This window comes from Typopeltis vanoorti, chromosome 23 (assembly GCF_054136105.1).
Source record: "Typopeltis vanoorti isolate ZY-2024b chromosome 23, IOZ_Tvanoo_1.0, whole genome shotgun sequence".
Taxonomy (NCBI): domain Eukaryota; kingdom Metazoa; phylum Arthropoda; class Arachnida; order Uropygi; family Thelyphonidae; genus Typopeltis; species Typopeltis vanoorti.
This window is the reverse complement of record NC_143571.1, coordinates 57,781,994-57,808,926: the sequence shown is the minus strand read 5'-3', so window position 1 is coordinate 57,808,926 and position 26,933 is coordinate 57,781,994. Positions and strand designations below refer to the sequence as shown.

The following is a 26,933-nucleotide window of genomic DNA, read 5'->3' as shown; positions in this document are numbered from 1 at the left end:
TATATATATATATATAATGAATGTTATGGCAGTTTCACATATGGAATTCGGTTGAAGAGAGTTAGCATTTCAACTCAATTGTCAGCTATGCTTTTATCTTTCGGTTGCGCGATCTTTTGTTAATACCGCACCAATCATATGCACGTTTTAATAACCTGCCTTTGCTGTCTGTTTCGCATTAGGCTTAATTACCGTAAAGGGAGAAAAGTCACAAAAGAGAAAAATGTTCCTGGTCCGGAGATTCCCTTATTCAGGTAATATTCACTAATTTCATGTTATCAGTCTGTGGTGTGCCAGTATCGGTAAGTGGTGATATTATTTGATCTATTCTACGTTTAACCCTGAGATGGATAAGTGGCTGATAAAAAATAAAAACAAATTCCTGCGAACAACCAGAAGAAGCAGAAACAGACTCAAAAAAAGGACAGTATTTCATATTTTACCAGAACAGACCGTATCGTCTTCAGAACCAAACGGTAAGAGGCAAAAAATGTAATATATGCATTTGATTTTTGCAATATTCGCTGTGTATGTTTTGTATTGAATATAAATACAATAAATATTATAATAATATATCTCTCTATTACAATTTTGTTTCGAGGGGGGCCGTGAAATATTTTAATTTTTGCAAAGGGGGCCCTGACATCCAGAAGTTTGGGAAGCACTGATCTAGAAGACATGCATCAGCAAATTAGCACAATGAGTGCAGCTCAAGTGATCATTATTGGGGGAATTCAACTATGGAGATATAGATTGGAAAGAAGAGAGATCAAATGGCAGGGAGGAAATGGAATTTATACACCTACTGAGAAATTATTACGTGAGGCAGCATGTGATGGAGGGAATTCAAGGTGCAAAAGTATTGGACTTGATTATAGGATCAGAAGAGATATCCATAACTAAGATGGCCACATTGCCTCCGATTGAGGAAAGTAACCATGCGGTCTTGACTTGAATAGACTGAGTGAATGGGAACAGGAGTGAGGAGGAAGATAGTTAAGAGGAAGCTACATTAAACTGCATATCTATGGTAAGTAGCGTTAATCAGGTAACATCATTAAGCATGAGCTTCAGAAAAAGAAAATGCTGAGGAGGCTATATAAGGAGAAAGGTCACCAGCAAACTCATGAACAGTACAAATATCATGCATAAGGGTGACTAGCATGGTAAAAAAGTCAAAATCAGATTACGAGAAGAAACTAGTCCAGAGAAAATCCAAAGAGTTCTTTCGCTATGTGACAAGTAAGAGGAAGAATGGCTATGAAAGAATAACCTTAATAAGTGCTATTGGTCAAGACGAGATGACAGAAGCAGATAAAACAGTGGAGTTACTGAGTAACCACTTGCAAGGATATATCATAAAAGTGAGGTTAATGTTGTGATATATGTGACAGACTAATATGGAACTGAGGTGAATAAACTTGAGTTCTTTGGGTATTGCAGAATCTCAATGTTAATACAGCTATGAGATTAGATCAGCTCAAGTTTTGCAGGAATGTGCAAGGGAACTGGCAATACCTCTTACTAGTGTCTTTAATTTAAGTCTCAGCTCTGGTAGAGTTCCAAGGGAGTGAAAGAGGGAAAATTCCCATAAGGGAGGTTCTAAGACTGCAGCGGCAAATTATAAACCAATCAGTATCTCAGGCATGGTGATAAAAGTACTGGAAAAGTTGATAAAAAAGAAAACTGAGGAATGAGTGGATAGGATTGTGATACTCTGAGGGCAACATAGCTTTGTGAAGGGTCAATCATGCCTTAGTAATTTACTAACTTTTTATAATGGAGTAACATCTGAGATGGAAAAGGGAAATGGCTACACAATGATTCTGTGGATTTTGCAAAGGCATTTGAATAATACATGGAATTCTGTTATGCAAATGAGAACAAATGGGGATGGATATGGCATTGGTTATGTGGATACTGGAAAGATATCAAAAAGTGACACACACACACACACACACACACACACACACACAGAGGAGCAGAATCCAGGTGAAAACTAGTGACTAGTGGTGTGCTGCAGGGTTAAGTGCTAGGTCCATGACAGTTTAATTTGCATATAAATGATATAGGAAATAGCCTGAAAGGAATATTCAGTTGTTTGTTGATGATGATACAAAAAAGGAGATGTGGAGAGCTTGAAGTATGATTTAAATAATTTGCCAATATGGACAAAAGATAATGGGTGTCAGTTTAATGTGGAGAAATGTAAAGTTATGCATTTTGAGATATATTACAAGCTGCATACCACATCGATGGAACTGTATTCCAGGAAATAGATAAAGCTAGGGATTTAGGAGTGGTGGTAGACAGAGTTGAAGTTTAGAGAACATATTGCTAAGGTAGTACATAAGATTAGTTGGCTATTGAAGAACACACTAACAAGTAGAGATTAGGAAGTTGTTATTCCTCTTTATAACACCTTGTCTTGTTTCCTGGGTGTGGAAGTGATGTAGAAGATTTAAAGGTGAGTGGTCTGTGGAACATTCCTTATGAGGATAGATTGAGGGTGTCTGGACTTCAGAAGTTGGTTGATAGGCAAAAAGGAGGGGATATGATAGAAACATTTAAGTTACTTAAAGTGTTTTACAGGATTGATGAAGAAATGTTTCAGCACTTGGCTAGAAGGGGAAGAACAAGAAGTTATCCCTGAAAGTTGAGTAAAATTGTGGTTAGTAGGGACTAAATGTTTCACTTGGAGAGTTGTGAATGAATGGAATGGGTTGCCAGAGTAAGGTGTTAGCACATTGTCTGTTAAAAGGTTGAAGTATGATAGATTGTGTGGATAATTTGGGTCATGCATATCAGAGCTTTCTGTTGGAACGAATCCAGTCAGGGTTCTCGTGTAATCACCTCTTTGTAGTTGCTGTGACAGAGACTGATGTTTGAATTGAGACAGATGAACAGGAGGCTCAACGCAATGAAAAATATCAACGTGAAACCATTACTGAGACTGGATGGCATATCAATCCATGTGTTACGCAAGTGTGCAAGAGAACTGGCAATACCTCTGATGAAGTTTTCAATGTACGTCTCAACTCTAGCAGGTTCCAAAGGGAGTGGAAAGAGGATAAGATAGATAGTTCCATTATACAAAGTTGGCTCCAACACAGAAGTAACAAATTACAGACCAGTTAATATCTTAGCAGTAGGAGGTTGAAGTATTTGAAAAGTTGGTTAAAGGTAAAATTCAGGAATGAATGGATGGATAGGAATATGATACTCTATTGTGGTGGCACGGCTTTGTAAAAGATGGGTCCTGCCTTAGTAATTTACTCACATTTTTATAATTGAGTGACAGCAAAATTAGATAAGAGAAATAGCTAGACCATGATACTGCTGGACTTTGCAAATGCACCTGACAGAATATCGCACGAAAACTATTAAAAAGCTCGAGCAAATGGGAAGGGATATGAAGCTAGTAGCATGGAAAGGGATGTGGGGTGGTTGACAGACAGCAGAGAGTAATATATGGAGAGTGGAATCTAGGAGAATGAGGGTGACTAGTGGAGTACCTCAGGGTTCTGTGCTATGGCCACTACTCTTTAATTTGTATATTTATGATAAAGGAAAAGATTTAAGGAGGAATATTGAGTAGGTTACTGATGTTGCAATACTGGGGAGGGCAATAGTTGATAAAGTGATGTAGATATACTGAAGGATTATTTAAATAAATTGGCATTGTGGACAAAGGATAATGATTGTCAATTTGCTGTTGCAAAATGCAAGGTTGAAACTTAGGGTTGAAAAGGTTACATGTAGTGTATCATATTGATGATACTGGACTACAAGAAATTAATGAATCTAGGGACTTGATACTAATGGTGGACAGAGAGATGAAGTTCAGAAGGCATATTACAAAAGATGGTAAAATAGCTGAAAGAATGACTTGGAAGTTGACAAACATACTAACAAGTCAAGACAGGAGGTTATTATCCATCTTTATAAAGCTCTGATTCAGCTACATCTTGACTACTGTGCACAGACTTTGGTCACGGAAAAGAGGAGACATAATAGAACCTTATAACCGATATAAAATTAAGTATAACTGCCAGAAACTTTGTAAGTGTGTGCAGACTAGATATTTTGCTTAGAGTGTGGTAAATGAGTGGAATTAATTGCTAGAATTAGTTGTGAGTGCTCTGACAGTGAACAAGTTTAAAGAAAGTTATGATAGGCATTGTGTGTATAAAGGAACCTAGTGTGGGGTCTCCCACTATGAGTCTTCTGACTCCATGGAGATACCAGTATAATAAAAGTAATGGATATATATGGTGATACTGCTGAACTTTGCAAAGGCTTTTGACAAGATACTGCATGGCATTCTGATAAATTCCAGCACATGAAGATGGATATGAAATGAGCGATGTGGATAAGAGGGTTGTTGATGGAGAGATACAGACAGCAGTTTATTATGGAGCAGAGTCCAGTAGAAGGCCTGTGACTAGTGGAATGCTGCAGGGCTATGTATTTAAGCCACTACAATTCAATTTGTGCATTAACATTACAGGAAATGATTTGAGGGAAAAATTACTATACCTCTTTATAAGACCTGGATACCACACCATTTGACACTGTGTCAGATTTGGTCACCTGGGTTATTGAGGATGAGGAGATGGAGAGGATCCAGAAACAAGCGACCAAGATGGTGGCAGGTCTATGGAATGCAACTTATGAGGTTAGGTTAAAGATTTGTGGTTAGAGAAATTGGCTAACAAGTGGAAAAGTGGGAATGATTGAGATATACAAATTATGAAAGGTTTTTACAGGAATGATACAAAAGACATTTTTCAGAACAGGTCTGGTGGTGGGAAGGGAAACTAGGAGCCATCCTTGGAAATTGAGCAAGGGTGTGATAAGGAAGGGTGTGAGAATAAAGATTTTTTGCTTGGAGGGTGGTGAATAAGTGGAACAGGATGCCAGGTTTTATTGTAGGTGCCATGACTGTGAAGGGGTTCAAACTGAAGTATAATAGATAATTGTGCAAATATTGGATAGTGCTTAGCATAACATTTGGGGGTTCCCTCGATAAGCTTATAGACTACATGGAGTTGCCTGTGTAAAAATAAGAATTATTATTATTATAAATTAGGAATCATAAACTATGCGTTTTATGGGAATGATTAGGCAAAATTAATTCTCACAAAAACAATGCATCAGTTTAACAGCTTAAAAGAAATATCAACATTTTCTGTTTAGAATGTCTGCTAATCAATCACAGGATGAAAAAGAAACAAGAAAATTCTGATGTATAACAGACTATTGCTTTGTCTCTTTAGTGCTCCTTCTGGGATGTGTCCTTTTTTTCTTTCCTTTCTCAACAGTGCTGAGTAATCTCAGTTAGCTCTCAGCCTATAGCAAATGCTCAGAGAGCACTGTTGTGTAGTATTTCTAAGACACAGCTTATTTCACAAATGGTAACCAGCAGCAGTAATAATGATGTGAGACTTTTTTTTTTTATTAAAAACAGTAACATGGAAAACTTTTATGACAAATGATTTTTTGTATAGGTAAAATATAAAAGGAAACTGATTTCTAAAAATTAGAATAATTTCAGCTGTTTGCTTTTCCCTAAACAATTGATGCCAGTCCCAGAAGTCAGGGAATGTAGTGGCTAGAATAATCACATTACAAATGAATAATCTGGTTTTAAAAACACCTGCTTTAGTAGACACAACAGTATTATTTTATTTATCTTCTTGAAACTGTAAAATGAAGTATCGAATTTCTAATACTCAAATGTGAAATACTCATGGAAAAAATTTCAAACTAATATAAAATTAGACAAAACGTGTTGCATTTTTAAACTAAAACTGAAAGGCTGAGGTTTCCATGATATATAAACCTGTGATATTTTAAATAAAAGTCTCACAAATTGAAGGAAAGTAATGCAATATGACATAATTTGTTCATAAAAATGGAATGAATAATAACAACAATGGTTATCTAACTATAAGCACAGCAAACCATATGTTTGAATTTTACATAAAAGGGAAAAAACTGTAGTAAATTATATTCATTTTAATGAATGATATTCAGAAGCATTCTGTTTTCATAAATATTAAATATAATTGCCTTTCTTAATACAAAAATATACACAAACAAAACAATTATTTTATAATCATGTTAATTCAAAGGCTAAACTAGCCCAAAAAGCTAGTAGTTAAACTAGTGATGAATACTGGTATATGGGCAAAGGAGAATGGATGTCAGTTTGAAAGTGTTAGTGGATAGGGAATCAAAGTTCAGAGGGCATATTGCAAAAGTGGCTAAAGCAGCTCATCAGATTACTTGTTTTACTGAAGAATACCCTGATGAGTAGAGACAAGCAGGTTATTATACCTCTTTATAGAGCTTTGATAAGACCCCATCTTGACTACTGAACACAGATCTGGTCACCTGGGTTTCTTAGTGATGAGGAGGTGAAGAGGATCCAGAGTGAGTGACCAAGATGGTGTCAGGCCTATAGAATGAACCTTATGAGGATAAGTTGAAGATTTGTGGATTACAGAAATTGAGTGACAGGAAATGGGATTATATAATTCAGACATACAAAATACTAAAGGGAGTTATATACAGAGAACATATTTCAGAACATGTGTGGTGGTGGTGGGAAAACTAGGAAATTGGGAACTTGAAAACTGAGCAAGGATGTAAGGATAAGGACTAGATTTTTTGCTTGGAGAGTGGTGAATAAGTGGAATAGGATGCCAGGGTCTGTTGTAGGTGCCATGACTGTGAATGAGTTCAAAGTAAAGTATGATACATACTGCAATTGAATAAATGGCATATTACTATAACATATTTTGGATACTCACATGGAAAATTTTAAACCATTAGAAATTTAGAGAAACGGTAGTTATCATAGAAAAGTGGATGTAACTAGAATTCTTTAAAACTAAGCATAAACTTTTAATCTACATGTATGATATGGTTCTGACTTTATCTTATACATATTTACTGCAATTAAGTATTGCATATTATTAGCCAATGCTTAATGAAATGAGCATCCTACAAAAAATGAAAGCCTGAAAGTTATTCTGAAATATTACTGTATATAATTCTGTGAAATTTTTTTAAAAAAAAGTCTCACAATCAGAAAGCAAGTAATGCAATTTAATTATAATTATGTAACACATCTAATTAGTCTAGGGAGTCAGTATGAGAGAACACTTTACATCATTATCCATTTGTTTGTAGACATTTAATATGGCTTACACATGTAAAATAAAAAATATAGAATTTTATTCAAAAACCCTGATATATTTCATCCAATGAAATATAGACATCATCAGGGAGGAAGACCAACAACTACATTTAAACCATGAATTATAAGAATGAATCATGTAGCATGTGCTCAATCATGTTTCAGTTGCAGATGAGGTTTTTTTTTTTTTTAAATGTTGGCCCCATACATGAAAGGTCACAGGACCTACAGCACAACAGTACCATGTGTGGGTAACTGTTTATAGAGAAAGAAGTAATCTATTGATATGTTTCATTCTTAAAGAGTTAGAGAGAGATTGCACTCAGTGGGAAACACAGCATAGGAAGATTGTTCCAAAAGAACAGAGTGGATAGAATGAAGGAGGATGATGATAATATTCAATTTGATATTCATTATATCAAATAACCTAAGACTCATCGAGGAAGGGCATCTACTTTACAACTCTCCGTTTCCACCACTCAACCTCATCCACAAACCACCTCATCTAGACCAACACCATGTACTGTCCACCATCACCACTATCATTTTCACAGACAATTCACAAACATCCATGCCCACGGCGTGATTCGAGCCCGCAGCCTTTTGGCTGGAGAGTGGATACGCTAACCACTCGGCCAACCAAGCCGGCATTAATTGTGAAAGAAGTTACATTTATTTGTTAATAAATGCATGCATTTATAAGCATTCCATTTAGGCTTTTATTTTTGTAGACAGAAGACGTATTAAGCTTGTACGTCAATAATTGAGCTTTGTGTTGTGTATTAAAGGCCGATGCTTGCTGCTCGTCTAGTCAAAGCTACCTTAGCTTGCTCGGTTGTAGGAGCTTCCAGGTCCTCGCTACAACACTGTGATTTTATGCGTGTGTGTAGCCATTTCCACTCCCTTCATGTCGTCTTAAACACAGGCCATACGCAGTCAAAGTAGCTCTAGCCAGCGAGCTTCAGCCAGCCTTTACAAGTGTGCGTGTTGCTTGGGAAAATTAAGTTACACCCAACTTTTTATGACGATGTTATTGACCAGTTCATAAAGAAGAACTGTAGGGTAGAATTTGTATTCAAGTAGCCAAATTGAAAAAGATAGAATATCATTTGTAAAATAATGTTGCATTTGTATGATTAAATGTACATAAATTTCTAAATATATAGTTTTAAATGGTCAGTAATTCATTATTCCGCTAATCAGACTTCAATCACACCTCTCACTCCCTGAATGATGATAAGAGCAAGCGTGAATTTCAAGACCAGCATTCACCCCTGATATATATATATATTTTAAAACTTAGATTTAATGACTTAAAAAACCAAGATAACTTATCAAGATTTTAATGAGAATAATATAACTAGTTTTGGCTTATAACAGCCTTCCTCAGGTATTCATAAAGGAAAAGAATAGTAATAAACATTGAAGTATCTTAAAAAAAAAACTGGAAATTACAGATAAAAAATTGCCACACATAACTGATACATAAAAAACGTATTTTTTCAAGTTGTTCTAACAGGCATGCCATTGTTTATTGCAAGTGTGTGTGCAGGCTCACATGAACACCAATATTGAATAACTGCAGCATGGCTATCTGGGATGTTATAACTCAAATTGTTGTTTAAGTGGACAGGGTTCAGCAGGATTTCCCTTGATTCTACAATTTTTCTCTCAAACTCATCATCACAGCGAAAAATATTTTCTGATCTATCCCAGCAAACGGAGTGGCTTTGTTGATCATCATTAGGATTATTTGAAAAAAGAACATGACTGGATAACGCAGTTGCATGAGATCTTTTGTAAGAGATGTCTCTCTTATGCTCCTATATGTTGTTCAATAGATTTGTTAGTTTCTCCAAAATAAGGGATATTGCAATCGCACCATAATTTATATACACCTCGATATTTTAGGTTGTGATGAGTAGGCTTTGGATGTCTGATTAGAGAACGGATTTTAGGAAGTGTGGTGAAGAACTTCCTGATATTATATTTTTTAACGACTTTAGCTAATTTTTTAGAGACTGTGCTAATGTATGGAATGGAGATGCTACTTTTAAAATTAATAATTTCTGTTGTGCACTGCCTAGGAGGATCCAGAAGAAATTTCTTAATTGTTTTTTCAGAGTATCCAAGTTGTTCTAACAATAGTATGCCTGTTAGAACAACTTGAAAAAATACATTTTTTTATGTATCAATTATGTGTGGCAATTTTTTACCTGTAATTTCCAGGGTTTTTTTTTTTTTTTTTAAGATACTTCAATATTTATTACTGTTCTTTTCCTTTATGAATACCTGAGGAAGGCTGTTATAAGCCGAAACTAGATGTATTATTCTCATTAAAATCTTTATAAGTTATCTTGGTTTTTTAATTCATTAAATCTAAGTTTTAAAATGTATCACAACAACTGAGTAAAAGCCTATGATCACACACACACACACACACACACACACACACACACACACACACACACACACACACACACACACACACACATATATATATTTATGTGCACAAACTTTTACAATTGTTTCTTTGAGCTATAACAGTGTAATCCTGTCAACTTATCTGCAACTGAGAAATGAGTAAGATGTGCTACATGACTCATTCTTGTGATTAATGTTCTGAATGTAGTTACTGGTCTTTCTCTATAGTGATATCCATGTTACACTGGGTGATATACAGGTAACCCTTTATAACACGGATGTCAGGTTCCACAAAAATGTAGCGTTATATAAATCGCGTTATGCGAGACTCAGATCACATAGAAAAAGTAGAATTAGGTTCCGAAATCTTTTTTTTTTTTAAGATTATATAAACAATAACATATACAACAAAAAATTTTTTTTATTTAATTGAGGTAATTCATGTAAGTTAAGAAAACAAACTATGAAACAAATACATAGTATAAAATTATAAAAAATTATAAATTGTACGTAAACTTCAGTGCACATAATACATAAATGTTTTAGGCAAAATAAAATAAACTGCATATTTTAATCATCATCACTCTCTTCAAAACTAACATTTTGTAGATGTTCTTTATTTACGAGTGGCCAGACGTCATCATCACTTGAAATCTCTTGGACATCATTTGTATAATTCTCATTGCATACTTCGCCTGGTTTAGTTATCAAGAAGGCAGTTATAAGACCTTGCTTACTACTATACTGCAATTTTTTATTAAGTTCATAATACGAAGCTAAACAAATATCCAATTGTCTCGTGAATTTTCTGGAGCGCTCCATTGAGCGATCATTATCCATAAAATAACTTTCTTGCCAAGTCCAATCCTTCTGCTAATTTCTTTAAACTGAATTCTTTAACGGATTCATTACAATCAGAATCTTCGGTAGAACTTCATCCGCCATTTGGTTCAACGTCATCTATTAATTGTACCAGTTCGTCTTCATTTAAATCTATTTCTCCATTTAATTCACTAATTTCGTTTTCAACCATATCTCAAAAGCGCTCTAAATGGCCATTACTATAAAAATATTTTTTTTACATTAAAAAAAAAAAAAAAAAAGCATTAGATATTGTATGTAACTCACCAAAAAATAAAGTGCTCAGCTTGAGATTAACACATTTATGATTTTTAATGCGCTTTCCTTGCAGAAAACAAAGACAATTTTCAACAATAAATACTTTATACAGTAAATAATTGACGTACATGCACGCTAAGGGGTATTTTCCCTAATAAATTCGCTACTTATAACTACATGCACGATACGGGCAGACGCAAATTTAACGAAGATAAAATTTCATTTTTAAGTCGCGCGTTGAAAAATATATGAAAAGATAAAGGGCTACTACAGTTTCTAGACTGTCTTATATCGAAATCGCGTTGTATAACCTTTGTTGAACGCGGTTTTGCGTTCAACAAGGGTTACTACAATTTGTAGACCGCGTTATATCGAAACCACGTTGTATACGTACTGCGTTATACGAGGGTTACCTGTATATCAGAGTTTTTGAATAAAATTTTATATTTCTTCTACACGTGTAAGCCATTATAAGTACTTATAAATATGTCTACTATACATGTTCCCTTAAAATAATTGATTATCCATAGAGACAGAACAACATATCCTAAATAGTAAGCATAACACCAAGTGATATATTGGAATTTTGCAAGGAAAGAAGAAAAAATTATCCAAATAATTTATTTTCAATATAAAATTGAAACCATAATTTTTTAATAAATATGTAATGATAATTTTCAATGCAAACATTTGAAAATTGATGAAATATAACTTCTGCATTATTTTTAGTAAAATGAAGAACTTATATAAAGTATCTCTTTCCAGTGCAAAAATAAATTTATTGCTAAAATTGGTTTCATGTCATGCGCAAATCGTTTTAATATCTCTTGCAAAAAAAAATTAAAGCAAAATATTGAAAGACAATTTCTGATACAGAAAAATTCCAAGTAAAACAGTATACTTTTAATGAATTCAAAGGTTACTCCATTCAGTTAATTGATTTATGGCTCTACAATTATCATTGATGGATTAATGGCAGTATGTAATTACATGATAAAAGACAAACTGCTCATGCTTATATCCTTGAAAAATAACAAAATGATTCATACATTTGATCCATTTTGGTCGGTATGTGAAATCCCTGTTCAAAACAGTTAATAATTATGCTGCTTTATTATTCTATCCTTAACTTACACAGCAAAATATATTAACGTATGAAAGTCTAATTACTGAAACTAAATTTTTAACTAGATGCTGAAAACAAGGTGATGAATTAAGATATATAAACGCTCACCTGCATCATTTGCACGCTGTACCACACCATCAACATCTCTAGAATATTTCTTATTTGTCAAATTGGCACCTATATCCACAATAAGATATTTTCCTTCTAAACTTTGTAAAATTGCCTCAGTTTCTTCGAGTTCTTCTTCTGACTTAAGGGTTTGATTATAATCACTATTTTCTATTTCATTTGTAAGAAGACTTACTGCTGCTTTCGTTGCAATTGTGCTAACAGTATCACTTAAACTAGCTGCCATCTGGTAACTGAAATAAGGAGAGGAGAATAAAAAAGAGAAAAATTAAAATATTTATTACTTGTAATTTTTTTTTCACTTTGATATGCAAAATCCATGCTTTTGAGGTGACTCCACTTAAAACTAGTAATGTATAACATGTTACTTACTTCTAGGTAAGTTATTATTATTATTACATGACACCTCCAGGGAGTCCAAAGACTCATCGATCGAGGGCACCTACTCTACAACTCTCCATCTCCACCACTACAACTACTTTCATCATCTACGCCAACGCTATCTACCGCCAACCACCACCACCGGTATTTTCAAAGACAATCACAAACATCAATGCCAACGGCGGGATTCGAACCCGCAGCCTTTTGGCTGGAAAGCGGATACGCTAACCACTCGGCCAACCAGGCCAAAAGATAAAAGCATTACAGTAAATTAAGTTTAATATATGTTTATTTTGTAAAAAATATTATGGCATGTTCACTTATTTTCTGTATCCAATTAAGTAACAGAATAAATTTTATTTTATTTAATTCTTCTAATAGAAGAGACTCAGAAGAATAAATTGTGTGTGCTCATTGCACAAGGCTTTTGATAATACTTATTTTTTGTGAAGGATGATAATGTGCAGCTGCATGGATATATTATTGTTGTTATTATTATTATTACGGGTATCTCCATGGAATTAGTAGACTCGTTATGGGAGACTCAAGCTATCAAAACAATATCTATCATACTTCTTCTTGAATTCATTTATAGATAAACTCTTCTGTAAATCTCTTCTCTGCCTATCAACCAACCAACCTCTGTAATCCACAAGCTCTCAATCTATCAATGTAGGGAGGCATTTTTTACATCACTCACCAACTTAGTCACTCTCCTCTGAACCCTCTCCACAACCTCCTCATCTCCAAGGAATACAGGTGACTAGACTTGAGCACAGTAATCCAAATGTGGAAGTATCAATGCCTTATAAAGGGGAATAATAACCTCTTTATCTCTGGATGTTAGTGTGTTCTTCAATAACCGTATTCATTCTATTCATTACTTCAATAACTACTTCAATAACCGTATTCTATACTATTCATTACTTCATCATTCACTAAAGTCTCTCCCTTACTTAAACCTGTTCTAGTTACTTCAGCTAAAGTAATCTCCATAGTCCTAATTTCTCTATTCAACACATTTAACTCAGTCCTAATATCCTGAACCTCCTTACTGAGCACTTCCAATTCCTTTTGCAGGAAATGAAGGTCAATTTTCATTTTCATGAACACCTGCCGAAGCTCTTCTGATACGGTCCTGACATTTGCTTCCATTCCTAATCTTTCTAATCTATCTAGACACTTTTCACATACATTAATGTTTTCATTCTTTTCATTTACCCTAACGGTTCACAGATCTTTCACATTTTTCGGTGCATACATATAGCAGTTTCCACAACATATCCATTGCGAAAAATCCAAGACAGCGCTAGACTTTCATACAAAAGTCCTCCATGCCACTGACGTACATTTCTTTATGGACACCATCTTTAGACGCTGAAGTAGTGAAACAAACAAGTAGTGAAAACAGAATATAAACAACAAAGTTTCGACAGTAACACCACTGAAGGACACTTGAATCCAACTGAAGCACAATTTGAGACAAAAAAGCCTCACTGTACTTTAATTTAAAACCACTTTTTCTAGCATAGCTCAAAACGACCACTACAGTCAATCTGCCTGTAAAAAATGGCTCCTATAAACAGAAAATTCAATACTACCAGCAGAGTTACAATATATTAGAGTATTTAATACAGGGAAGACCACTGTTAAATTTAAGTTCGCATTAAGTTCACTATTGAATGTGAATCTAATAGCAATCTTCACTTTTTGTCTTTCCATCTCTTTACCTCACATCACAGATTTGGGAAACTAATTCTTAGGGTTCCTGACAAACAGCTCAGGTCAGCCAACAGCATCCATACAGTAAATTAAAGATACCAAGAAATTATATACTTGGTTTAATCCTTTATCCAAGTGTAAGCAAATAAGTTTGCCTGAACTATTTTCAGGATCCTTGGCCAATGCTTTTCCTGGAATATGAGTGGTTCTGCTTGGGTGGCTCTGCCTGTCATAACACTGAAGGCTGCAGCTTACGGAGAAGGCTGACGTTAGTGCCTTTCCTCGAAAACAACACCAATTAGCAAGGAGGGAAAGCAACGGATCAACCTAAGGGCGATGTAAGTTATGGATCAGGCGAAAAAAACAATACAGAAAAAGAGGGCGCTGAGAGAAAGAGTATTTAAGACAATACGCCAAGCTCTAGGCTTTTTTTCTGTTTCTTCCGGGATTTTGGAGATCGAGGACTCTCGACGAGTGAAGGGAGATAGGACAAGTCGAGGGTGCTATGTTGACGGATAGCCGGCCGTATTCATGACTTGTGCTGAGAGGTATTCCGCAGAGATCCGTACGAGAATCAACAGCTCATGCAGAATGGTGCCAAACGCTGAATGACCCACTCGAGCGAGCGGAGAAGGCTCATAGTTCCAGTCCAGTTCAGTTCATTTCCTGATTTGTGTCCGGTAGCAGAGAACGGAACAATTCAGTCATGAGACCTAACCCAGAACTAGCCAAGAAGAAGGATGACCCGAGCAACACTTGGCAGCTAATAGACCTTCGGAGGGACTTGATAAAGTAAAGATCCTTTTGTTTTATATCTTGAGATTGCTTGAAGGTAGAATTTGTGTCTTGATAAAACAAGACTGAGGACATTTTAGAGAACTGTGACAAGATAGAGTAATTAATACAACCAATTCTATTAGGCAAAGAACTGTATAGGATAAATCTCTAACTTGTATATAATTGAAGTAGTGAAAACCCTTTGTTAATTGAGTAAATTTAACTGAGAGAGAAATGAGTTGTGAAATATCTACTTAAAGTAAATATGAATGAAGGAATTCAACTTGAGTGTGACATTGTTTAATTATCCATTTGTATTACATGATTTTGCATGTCAGTTTATGTAAGAAGGTTAGATTAGTATTGAACAGTTTGTATAGCTTAGCATAAGACATTCACTTAGCTAGCAATTCAGAAGCTTTGATAACTTAATACAAGATTTAATGTACCTGTCTTTTAGCATTACTAAACATGTTTTGTTACTTGAACCTGAGTCTTGCTTGAATTCAAGGTGTCAAACTACCACTTGTGAAAATAAAACCAAATAGCGGGAAGGAGTTTAGATAATTATATAATTGAGATTAGATCTTAGGACATGACTGCATAGCGCCGAGATCTATATACTTGCGTGTGAATTCTAGATTAACGTATGTGCCTAGAACCTAGGTATATTTCCCTGAGCGTGAATTATATTCTTGTTATAGGAAGCTGGCTGGCACAGTTAAAATATAAATTTGCCAGTTTCTGCAGAGGAAATATCCCTAGGAGCCAAACTATATTAAGGAGAAATATTATATATTAAGGAGAAAGATATAAATTTAAGGTAGAAGGATATATAGAGAGAACTGGATCAAAATTGGATCATACTAAATACGTACTTTAATAAAGAAATGAAAATACAGAGACGTAACAAAAGATACTAAAAAAATATACACTTGATTATCCAAGCGTAAGGAAACAAGTTTGCGCCTGAACTATTTTCAGGACTGGGGTAACTCGTATATAGAAGCTTATGACTTCACATCACTTGCCTTAGTACCCCATAATGCAAAGCGCATATGTCTTCTGCATCACTTCAACTTGGTATCACTTCTGGGTCTGGCTCACACTGAAGAGACCTCAATAAAGGTTGAAACTGGTCTGGGTAGTGCATAATGCTGGGTCTGGGTAGTGCATAACCCTTCCCATAATGCATACCCGTACAGATATGTGCTTTGCATTATGGGGTAATAAGGCAAGTGATGTGAAGTCATAATCTTCTATATACAAGTTGTCCCAGTCCTGAAAATAGTTCAGGTGCAAACTTGTTTGCTTATATTATAAATTAAAGATACCAAGAAATTATATACTTGGTTTAATCCTTTATCCAAGTGTAAGCAAACAAATTTGCACCTGAACTATTTTCAGGACTGGGACAACTTGTATATAGAAGATTATGACTTCACATCACTTATTACCCCATAACTTACTTCCAACAAGCATCCATACAGGATGTCCTCCTCATAGGACTTTAGGCTTCCAGTCTAACTTTTTCCAATTATTGCTCCTGTGTGTTTTTGTGTGTGTACTTTTACAATTTTAAGATTATATGTATCCCTGATGATGTCTCTGTGAAAAAGATGAAATACAAGATCTGTTAATCTTGTGTTTAATTATTTCTTTGTGCTATATTAATTCAATCGAACCTGATAATGAGAGTGCCAACATGAAGACACAAGTATGCATATGAGAGTGATAACAGAATAGGTGCAACAAAGAGAGATGTTTTGAGATGCCTCTGGTTATGTTAAGCAATGTTGGGTGAAAGCAGGATGTATGGAGAAAATACAGGCACTGAGAAAGGAAATGGAAAGCAAGAAGACTGAACTGAGAAGAGCAACTGCAAAGTGAGACCTGAGAGATTAACTGGTGCAAGAACAGAAGCAGAAAGGAGCGAAATGTGCAACAATGAGAGAGGGAGAGAGAGACAGAACAAGAGAAAAAAGGAAGGCAAGAGAATAGGAGAGACAGGGAAAGAGAGAAAATGAAAAGTCGAAAGTGTGTGGAATAGTGAGATAAGAAGAAAGAGGGATAGTAGGAGACAAAGTGTAAAAGTAGAAAGAAAGAAGAACGAATGGAGCTGCAAAAAGTGTGATATGCAGATTCAGTGATTTGGGGAATATAGAGTGTTAGAGAAGTTTTCTTGGAGGCATGATAAAAAGTGTAGTGATGGCAATGAAATGGGGTTAAAATGTGGAAGAGATGATAGTGATGGTTGGTATAAATGACCTAAGAAGTAATATGTGAATTGGGTAGTGAGAGATTTCAGACTGATGTTAGGGACTGTGCAGCAAGAATGGGTGAGGGAAGACACTACATTACCTAGGTATGATAATGCAAAGTAGAGAAGAGTAGTGACAATGAATGCGATGATAGCAAGATGCAAAAGAAGAGATGTCTGGAATGCATTCTATTGGAGAAAGGAAGCTATGTGCATTGGATGGATTGCATCTGAACACAGCATAGATGCAGGAATTTGGAGAGACTGTTGTTTTCTGGGTAAGTATATTAGGAAACAGAAGCTATAGTTGTCAGGGTGAAACGTTGCAGGGATGTCTCATGTGGAGATAGTGATCTGAAAGATGACTATATATATATAGTGTACTGCAAAACCAAACAGAGTCTGCTGAGAGTATTAACTATCAGGGGAATACTGAAAATGCATTGTTTTTTTCTATATACAAATGCCAGGAGTGTTAGGAATAAAGGGAATGTATTTGAGGCATTCTCTGAATCAGTCTGTCTGAAGATTATTGGTATCAGTGAGACTTGGTTGATAGAGAAGAATTTCCTGACAGTGATAGAAATTAAAGGTATAGTATATTTTGACAGAGGAGGAACAATAAACAGGGTGATGGAATGTTACCTATTGCAAATGATGAGTTGTGTCCTTTCAGAAGAGAACTGAGAGGGAAATGGTACTCATGACTTTGAGAATATATGGTGTGAGGTAGAGGCAGGCAAGTCAAGATATTTAGTGGGATGTTGCCAGGGCCACATTTACCATTAGGTGCATGAAGCGCAAGCTGGGGGCCTCACTCTCCATGGGGGCCACATTTTAAAACTTTACTCCTTACAAAGAACAATAAAAAAAATAGCGTAGTTATAGTTGCAAAATAAAATACTTATTTTTAAATATTAAAATTCATAATATAAAAACTAGAGGCCACTGAAAAATTTGTGAGGCCTCCCGCTTCCATTTGAAATACGTTCTTTCCTTAGAATATAAAACTAACAGGAACTTTTTCTGACAGGAAAAATTTTATGTATTTCATAAAATTCATGTTCACTTCACACTGAAAAGTGTTCCTTTCTTCACACTGAAAAGAACACTTAAGTAGATTACCTGGTATAAGTAGTAGCTAAGTTCAGTTGCCTACAGCAAAAAACGCAGTTGCTTGCCATTTGCTAGGTAACCGGAATCTAAGTTATATCAGACTAAATACCTATGAGTTATATTCATTTTTTGCTGCTTGTTTTTATCGTATAATTATAGTTTTTAATGCCAGCGCAAAATAAGAAATCATACTTTCTTCACTTCATATTGTATCACTTTGGAAGATCAATGTCACTATCAATTTTTTTGCTAATTATTTTAATCCCCAATACATTTTAAAATTCTCCCAGAACTTGATTGAAGATAATTATTTTTGTCAAACAATTATTTTATAAATTCATGAAAATCCAAATCTAAAAATGAATACAACCTCCATCTGTTCCAAATTAAGTTTTCTTTTTTATTCATAATCTTAGTTCGAAGGTTTGTTCACAGATTGTGCAAAGGTTCGCACTTTTAAATTTTGCTTTATGGAGAATCACACGCAATCACTAATCACTCACTACAAATCAAAATACACAGCAGTTATGAAGTCAACTGTTATGTACATATTTTCGGCTAATTTCGATATTTTGTGGAAGTTTTGAAGTGGCGATATTTTCCCTATGGATAAGAACATAGATACAGTTTATCTTTTGAAAATGTGTAGGTGCATGCATCAAGATGAAATTTTATTTCCAAAATTTTCATAACAGAATTAATTCGCCTTTAATAGCTAACTCCCCCTCCCAAAATTATCCCCCCCACAAACAAAATGCTGCTAGATAAAATATGTGCACCTTCATTTTGTTTGAATTTGTTATTTTTCCAAAGTAATTGTACCAGAGAACTTTTAATATTCCGATACCGAAATTAAATTGTGATTATTATAAATTAGCAAATTTTGTATATTTTTTCATTTATATTATTTCCTAATAAATATAAATCATTAAATTATGTAATATTGGGGAAATTAATGTTTAAAAAATAGTTTCAATACAATAGCAATATCAGAATAAAATGTTTTGAACACCTGTAAAGCAATCAGAAAGGTGAAAAATATAATAAAATAAAATAAATTTATGTGTATATTCGCAATTTGTAGGCACTTTTTACTGTGTCTACTGGGGGGATTGAGACAGCCTTCCCAGGTCCCCCCAGCCAGTAGTGTTGCCTTGTGGTACATTGCTGGTGCTTCAGACAAAAGAAGCCCCAGAGATGAATCACAGGCAACACGAAGCTAATGCCTCAAACAAGGTGTCCAAAGGTTTCCAAGCCTCCTGGACTACTTACAATTATGACGAATATAAAACATAAAAAGTTCCAGGCTGGCTCGATCATCGCCCAGAATAACAAGGATCACATTACTTGTTTAGGTGGAGGGCAAGCTTCGAAAAATATGTTACAGTCCCTTAATCAACACTACTTCAAGATATGTTCCCAAAACATAGAAGGGCTATCTAAATCCAAAGCTGAAGTCACCGGCAAAATAGCCAAAGATAAAGCAATTGACATCTTGGCTCTCCAGGAAACCCATGTGCCTGACACAGCCCTCAATAGACTAAAGATCCCAGGACTCATTCTAGTGTTATTACTGCCACCTCAAGCATGGCCTAGCAACCTATATCCGGCCTGGTCTCAAGGATGTGACCCAAAGAGTTAGTGATACAGAATACTCCATAGGTATCAAAGTTCAAAATATCAAAATCTACAATGTCTACAAACCTCCATCGCAATCCTGGCCTGATCAGATGGACCGACCTCTTCCTCACCTTGCTATCTATGTTGGTGACTTCAATTCACATCATACCATGTGGAGCTATTCCTCTAACAACCGGGATGGTAATAATCTAGCTAACTGGATGGACACACATAACTTGTATTTGAATTATGATGCCAAGCAGGATGGCACTCTTTACTCAGCCAGATGGAACAGAACCTACACCCCAGATCTGTGCATAGTCACTAAAGACTCCGAAGACCATCCTCTTCCATCAACCAGAGCCATCCTTAACAGATTCCCTAATAGTCAACATCGTCCTACATTAATAGAGATAGGAACATCAATCGCAGTCATCAGCAGAACACCAATCGTTAAATGGAATCTCCGCAGGTCCAACTGGACTGCATTTCAAAAACAAATCGAGGAAAAAACCATTAGAGCAATTCCACCCACTCCTAACTGCTATCCTAGATTTGTTAAACTACTGAAATCTGCAGCAAAAGCCTCTATCCCTAGAGATAATATATGAAATGGGATATATAAAATAATATATCCCATGTCGGAGTAGGGAAAGTGAGGAACTCCTAGCCAAATATGAGGAAACTGAAGATCCAACTATTGCTAAGGAGCTCATATCAACCCTGGATAAAAACAGAAAGGAAAGATGGATCTCAACCATCAATGAACTCGATTTCGTCATATCTAGTCGGAGAAGCTGGTCACTTCCGAGAAAATTAGGTGGAGCAGAGCCAACAACACAAACAACAGAGATAACTCCTGATCAAATGGCTAACCATTTATTGAAAACCTCCAAGATTCATCCGAGCTCTACCAGGAAAATTGCTGTACAATCTTCCACCAGACAAATCCTGAAGACAGAACCCGAGCTTCCTGAACTTGTGCACCCAGTATCTCGAGAAGAGGTACAAATAGCCTTAAAACTTACCAAGAATGGCAAAGCTGCAGGAGTGGATGGTATACTCCCTGAGTTCCTAAAACATCTTGGTCAACATGGCTAAACATGGCTGGCTGCCCTTTTCTCAGAAATTATCATGACTGGTAAACTACCAAAGCTGTGGCGGGAAGCCAAAATAATCGCCATGCCCAAACCAAGGAAAGATCCAAATGATGTCAAAAACCTACGACCTATTTCCTTGCTTTGCACCACCTTTAAACTCTTTGAAAGAATTCTCCTTAAAAGAATTTCACCACTCAATGAAAGAGCACTCCCGACTGAACAAGCTAGCTTTGGGCCAGGAAGAAGTTGCTGTGACCAGGCCCTGGCCCTGACAACTCAAATTGAAGCAGGCTTCCAGAAGAAACTTAAATCTGGATCCACTTTCATTGACCTAACATCTGCTTATGACAATGTCTGGATCAGGGGCCTCCTCCTAAAACTAGGAAATATTATAAAGTGTAAAAAAAAACTTTCCAACGTTTTGAATCTATTCTCTCCAACAAAAAGATCCGGGTCCATATTGGCGGAAAAAAGAGCAGGCTCAGATTCCTTCACAACTTCCTCAGGGTTCTGTGTTATCCCCTATACGTTTTAACATCTACGTGTATGATCTGCCTCATACCAGATCAAGCAAGTATATGTACGCTGATGACATAGCGATCTTACATCAATCCACCTCCTTTACCAACCTAGAATCAACTTTGAATACAGATCTGAACACCCTGGAAGAGTACGTCAAGCAGTGATACTTGAAGCCAAATCCAACGAAAACAGTGTCCTCAGTATTTCACCTGTACAATGCAGAGGCAAATCAACAACTCAACCTTTCTTTCTGTGGAAAAATGGTAGAACACGAGCCTCACCCAAAATACCTTGAAGTGAATCCGGACAGAAGCCTAACCTATAAAAGGCACATCATCAACCTCTCCAACAAAATTAAAACCAGAAATAATATAATTTCAAGGCTTGCTGGAACAACCTGGGGGTTGTGATGCAGAAGTCCTAAGGTCGTCTGCACTAGCCCTCGCATTTTCTGCAACAAAATATTGTGCCCCTGTCTGGGAAAGAAGTGCACATACTAACATTATAGACACCTAGCTAAACTTTACCATGCACACAATTAGTGGGACACTGAGACGTACCCCTCTCTCCTGGCTGCCTGTTCTATCTAACATTGCTGCACCACACATACAGAGAAGACAAGCCTCAATTAAGGAATTTAATAAAGCAATGAGCAACCCACTCCAGCCCCTTCGCCAGACTCTCATAAACCCACCTAGTCTTCACCTCAAATCTAGAAAGCCTCTCTGGTCCATGGATGAACTCTCTTCAGCTGTGCTGCCATCAATATCTGACATATAGAGAGAATACTGGTCCAACAATCTCCCAAAAAATGGCTTCCTGGTAGAAGATCCATGTGCTCCAAGCCTGGTTTTGATCTTCCTAGGAAGATTTGGTCATCAGTAAACAGGATCAGAACTAGTAAAGGGCAGACTAGTTCTGATCTGGCTACATAAAGGGGAGTTGTCAGATCACCCTTATTGTGATTGTTCTCCCATGGCTCAGACGATTACTTATATTGTGTATGACTGCGCAAGGTGCCAATTTCACGGTAGTGGCCTACAGCACATCCACAAGGTTACGGATGAGGCCTTTGATTGGCTTTCCAGCCTGGACCTTGACCTGTAGTTGGTATGGTGGTGGCAGTGGTTATGGAGGAAACAGAAGATCACGGTCCCGTCTCACCATGAAGACATTATTCTCGTAGTCACTCTCATAGTCCTCATCATAGTATCAACAGAACTCCTCCTCATGTTAGAAGATGATGATGCAATGTGAAATGGGCCTTCTCTAATGGATTAAGTTTTCTCACACAAGACACAACTGCTCTCTAATTAAACCTCGGATACAGCTACATTTATGCTGTGAAGCGTGTAAGAACATGCACCTTGTCATACTTGTTGCAGCAGGATGATAACTGTCCCTGGCTTGATTATGACAAGTTACTTTTGCTGTATTTTTTTTAAAAAAAAGGAAAGACTTAGAAAGCAGATTGTGCCTTTTATGTAATAAACTTTCGTATGTTAAGATTTTCATCATTTCTTTCTGGAAATTGCGATTGTACTTTTTGGCTTACCAGTTTCATGCAGCCATAAGCATAAATAAATAAATAAAGTGCGTCTACTGGACATGTGAGTTTCTCACTTTCTCAATAATTTTCATCAGCTTATGGACTGTTACTAGAGCAGAAAAGAATAGGTCTATAACCCTCTCTCTCTCCACTCCCCCCCCCAAAAAAAAAACATAAATGATTATGTAATACATATGAGCCTTTTCTTTTAAATAATTCAAATATTTTTTTTCAAGATAATTGTATCAAATTATTTATAATTTTTCGATAATAAAAATGAAACTGTTCACTATAAATTAACAAATCATTTTGGTATAACCGTTGTATAAGCCTGTAAAAGATATGTCAGTATTTTTGTGTTAGGATGTCTGTAATCAGTAATGGAAAATGAAACAAGACATTCTTTATGTATTCTGTATTACAGCTAGGCAATTTAGTGTGATTTCTGGGGAAACTTTTTCTCCTGTCTTTCTCAATAGCAGTGAGAGTAAGTTTAGCTTTTCCTCCAGCTAAGAGGATTTTATGGAGATTTTGAAGACGTAGTAATATTTAAAATTAAAAAAATAAAATAACAAAAATAACACCACTGAAATTTCAGCAGACCGCTGAACAATTGATTTCAGATTGCAAAGAAATAGTACAGAATTAGAAGCTTCGATGGCACAACAATATTATTGCTTTATTTTATTTATTTATTTATTTTATTTTTTTGTCAAAACGGTAAACTAAAGTAACAGATTTTGAATACCGTCTGAAAGCTTTCAAACCAGTAGAAATGTAAAGTAGTTATGTAATTGAGTTCTAGGAGAGGAGAAGGGAGGTAGATGAAGTAGAAAATCTTCAAAATAACACAAATTTTGAATTGATTTGTATAGAATATAGGATGGATGGTTTCCATTTGAATGGATTCGGTGTAAGGAGACTTAAAAAAGTGTTGTTGAATGACATGGATGTGCAGAATCAGGGAAACTAGATTTATTAAGGGGGGGGGGGAGTAGATATGCAGACCTTAGGGAGGCAGTTAAGTGTATGAATGAGTATAATATGCACGAGTGAATAAGGACAACAAATCAGAATGGAATAGCTAGTATAAGGCATCAAGGTAGGGATGGGGCCAACAGGGGTCTGCAATTCATGTACACTAATGCTAGGAGTATTAGGAACAAGAAGGAAGAATTTTTGGCCTTGGTTGGCACTTCTAGACCACAGGTTATTGGCATTAGTGAAACATGGCTGACTGTAGAAGATATAGCTAGTGGGATTGAATGTGACGGGTATAGTATGTTCAGGAATGACAGGGAGAATAAAATGGGGGAAGGAATATTATTAATGATAGCTGATGAGCTGCAGCCAAGGAGTATAGAAGTTGAATTGCAGGATAGAGAAAAGAGCACATTTGAGGCCATTTGGTGTGAGATTGTGGCTAGCAGAACAAAATATACAATTGGGTGCTGCTATAGACCAGATGATGGAAAAGATGATGGAGATAGTATGCAGAAGCAAATAGAAGAAATGAGAAGAAGGAGGATAATTATTATGGGAGATTTCAACTATGGTAGCATTGATTGGAGTGAGGAGTGGACATGCGGGAGGAAGGAAATGGATTTTATGCGGCTATTAAGAGATAACTATCTGCGACAGCATGTAATGGAAAATACTAGGAGTCAGAGAATGCTTGACCTAGTAATTGCATCTGAGGATTTGGCTGTAACCAATATGACCACATTGCCACCAACTGGTGAGAGTGATCATAGGATCTTGACTTGGGAGGTGGCTAAAGGTGTGGAATTTAAAATTAAGACAGGGTACATGTGGAATTATCGAGCTGGTAAGTATGACAAGCTTAGGAGTTTGATTGGTTCAGTGCCATGGCATGTACAACTGCAAGGGCTAGAAGTTGATAGTGCATGGGAAGCGATTAAGAAGTGTTTGCATGAAGCAATGGCTGACTGTATACCTAGAGTCCGAATAATAAATCAAGTAGGGATTAAATGGATGAATAACACCATTAAACTTGAGCTGCAAAAAAAGAAACAACTATGGAGGGAATTTAATTAGAAAGGTAACCGGCAAGCACACGAATGGTATAAAGCGCAGGCCAAAAAGGGAACGAGTGTGGTAAGAAAAGCAAAAAAGGATTATGAAAGAACATTGGCCATGCAGGCTAAAGAGAATCCTAAACAGTTTTTTAGATATGTTGCAAGTAAAAGAAAAAATGTATATAGGAGAATGATTTTAAAGAATGCCAATGGTAGGGAGATAACCGAATCAGTTGATATAGTTGAGTTACTGAGCGAGCACTTTGCAAGAATATATCATCCAGGTGGTGACATAGCAGAAATGAATGAACCAATAGATTATATGGGAATTGTGGTGAATGCAGTAGAGGTGAGTAGTCTATTGCAAAACCTCAATATCAATACATCTGTGGGATTGGATGGTATACCAGCTCGTGTCGTACGTGAAGTGGCTAAAGAATTGTCAGTACTGTTGACCATTTTGTTTAATTTGAGCCTCGGGTCTGGGTTAGTCCTGAGGGGGGGGGGGGGTGGAAAGAGGGTAAAATAGTTCCACTGCATAAAGGAGGTTCCAAGACTGCTATTGTAAATTACCAACTGATTAGCATATCAGGAATCGTTGTCAAGGTCTTGGAGAAATTAGTCAAGAAAAGAATACAGGATTGGAAAGATGAAAATCGGATACTGTATGAGGGACAACATGGTTCGGTGAAGGGCAGATCATGCCTCAGTAACTTGCTCACATTTTATAACACAGTGACGGCTGAACTGGATAAGGGTAATGGGTTTACAGTGATTCTACTGGACCTTGCCAAGGCCTTTGATAGGATACCACATGGAACTCTAATCAGTAAACTGGAGCAGATGGGGATGGATATAGGGTTGGTGAGATGGATAGGAGGGTTGTTGATGGAGAGATACCAGAGAGTGGTTTATTCAGTGGCTGAGTCCAAAAGACGGCTTGTGACTAGTGGTGTGCTGGAGGATTCTGTTCTTGGACCACTACTTTTCAATTTGTTCATGAATGATATAGGAAAGGATCTGAGTGGAAGTTTCACTTGTTTGCTGATGATGTAAAGTTGGGTAGAGCAATTGTGAGTGCACAGGATGTCAAAATTTTGCAGGATGATTTGGATAGTTTGGAGGACTAGGCTAGGGAAAATGGATGTCAATTTAATGTGGCAAAGTGTAAGGTTATGCATTTTGGGGTGAAAAGATTAGCAGCAGTATATCACATTGGTGGAACTGTACTCCAAGAGATTGATGAGGCCAGGGATTTGGGAGTGTTAGTGGATAGGGAATTGAAGTTTAGGGGGCAGATTGCAAAAGTGGTTAAATCAGCTCATCAAATTACTTGGCTTCTGAAAAATACTTTAAGAAGCAGAGACAAACAAGTTATTGTTCCTCTGTATCGAGCCTTGATAAGACCCAATCTAGACTACTGTGCCCAGATATGGGCACCAGGGTTTCTTCTTGATGGGGAGGAGGTGGAGAGGATCCAGAGACGAGTGACCAAGATGATAGGTCTGTCGAATGAACCATATAAGAATAGGTTGAAGATTTGTGGGTTGCAAAAATTGGTCGATAGGCAGAAAAGGGGTGATATGATTGAGACATTCAAATTACTGAAGGGTTTCTATAAGATTAATCCGGAAGATATTCTTGAGAATAGGACTGGTGGTGGGAGGACTAGGGGCCATACATGGAAGCTGGGCAAGAATGTGGTTAGTAAGGGTGTTAGAGCTAGGTTTTTTTACTTGGAGAGAGTAGTGAATGAGTGGAATAAGCTGCCAGAGTCTGTTGTGGGTGCTATGACCGTGAATGAGTTCAAGGCGAGGTATGATAGATACTGTGTGAATGTCG

The 26,933-nt window shown here is 36.4% G+C and overlaps 1 protein-coding gene across 3 annotated transcripts in view; it reads right to left on the bottom strand.

The window, feature by feature from the left end:
- Positions 1 to 26,933, bottom strand: part of LOC150093876 (uncharacterized) — a 106,946-nt gene that overhangs the window by 53,815 nt on the left and 26,198 nt on the right. For all 3 annotated transcript variants that reach the window (XM_090412661.1, XM_090412662.1, XM_090412659.1), the window contains exon 2: positions 11,985 to 12,238. In XM_090412661.1, coding sequence (XP_090268787.1) covers positions 11,985 to 12,231 — 247 coding nt within the window. In that variant the 5' untranslated portion in view covers positions 12,232 to 12,238. The remainder of the gene's footprint in view (positions 1 to 11,984; positions 12,239 to 26,933) is intronic.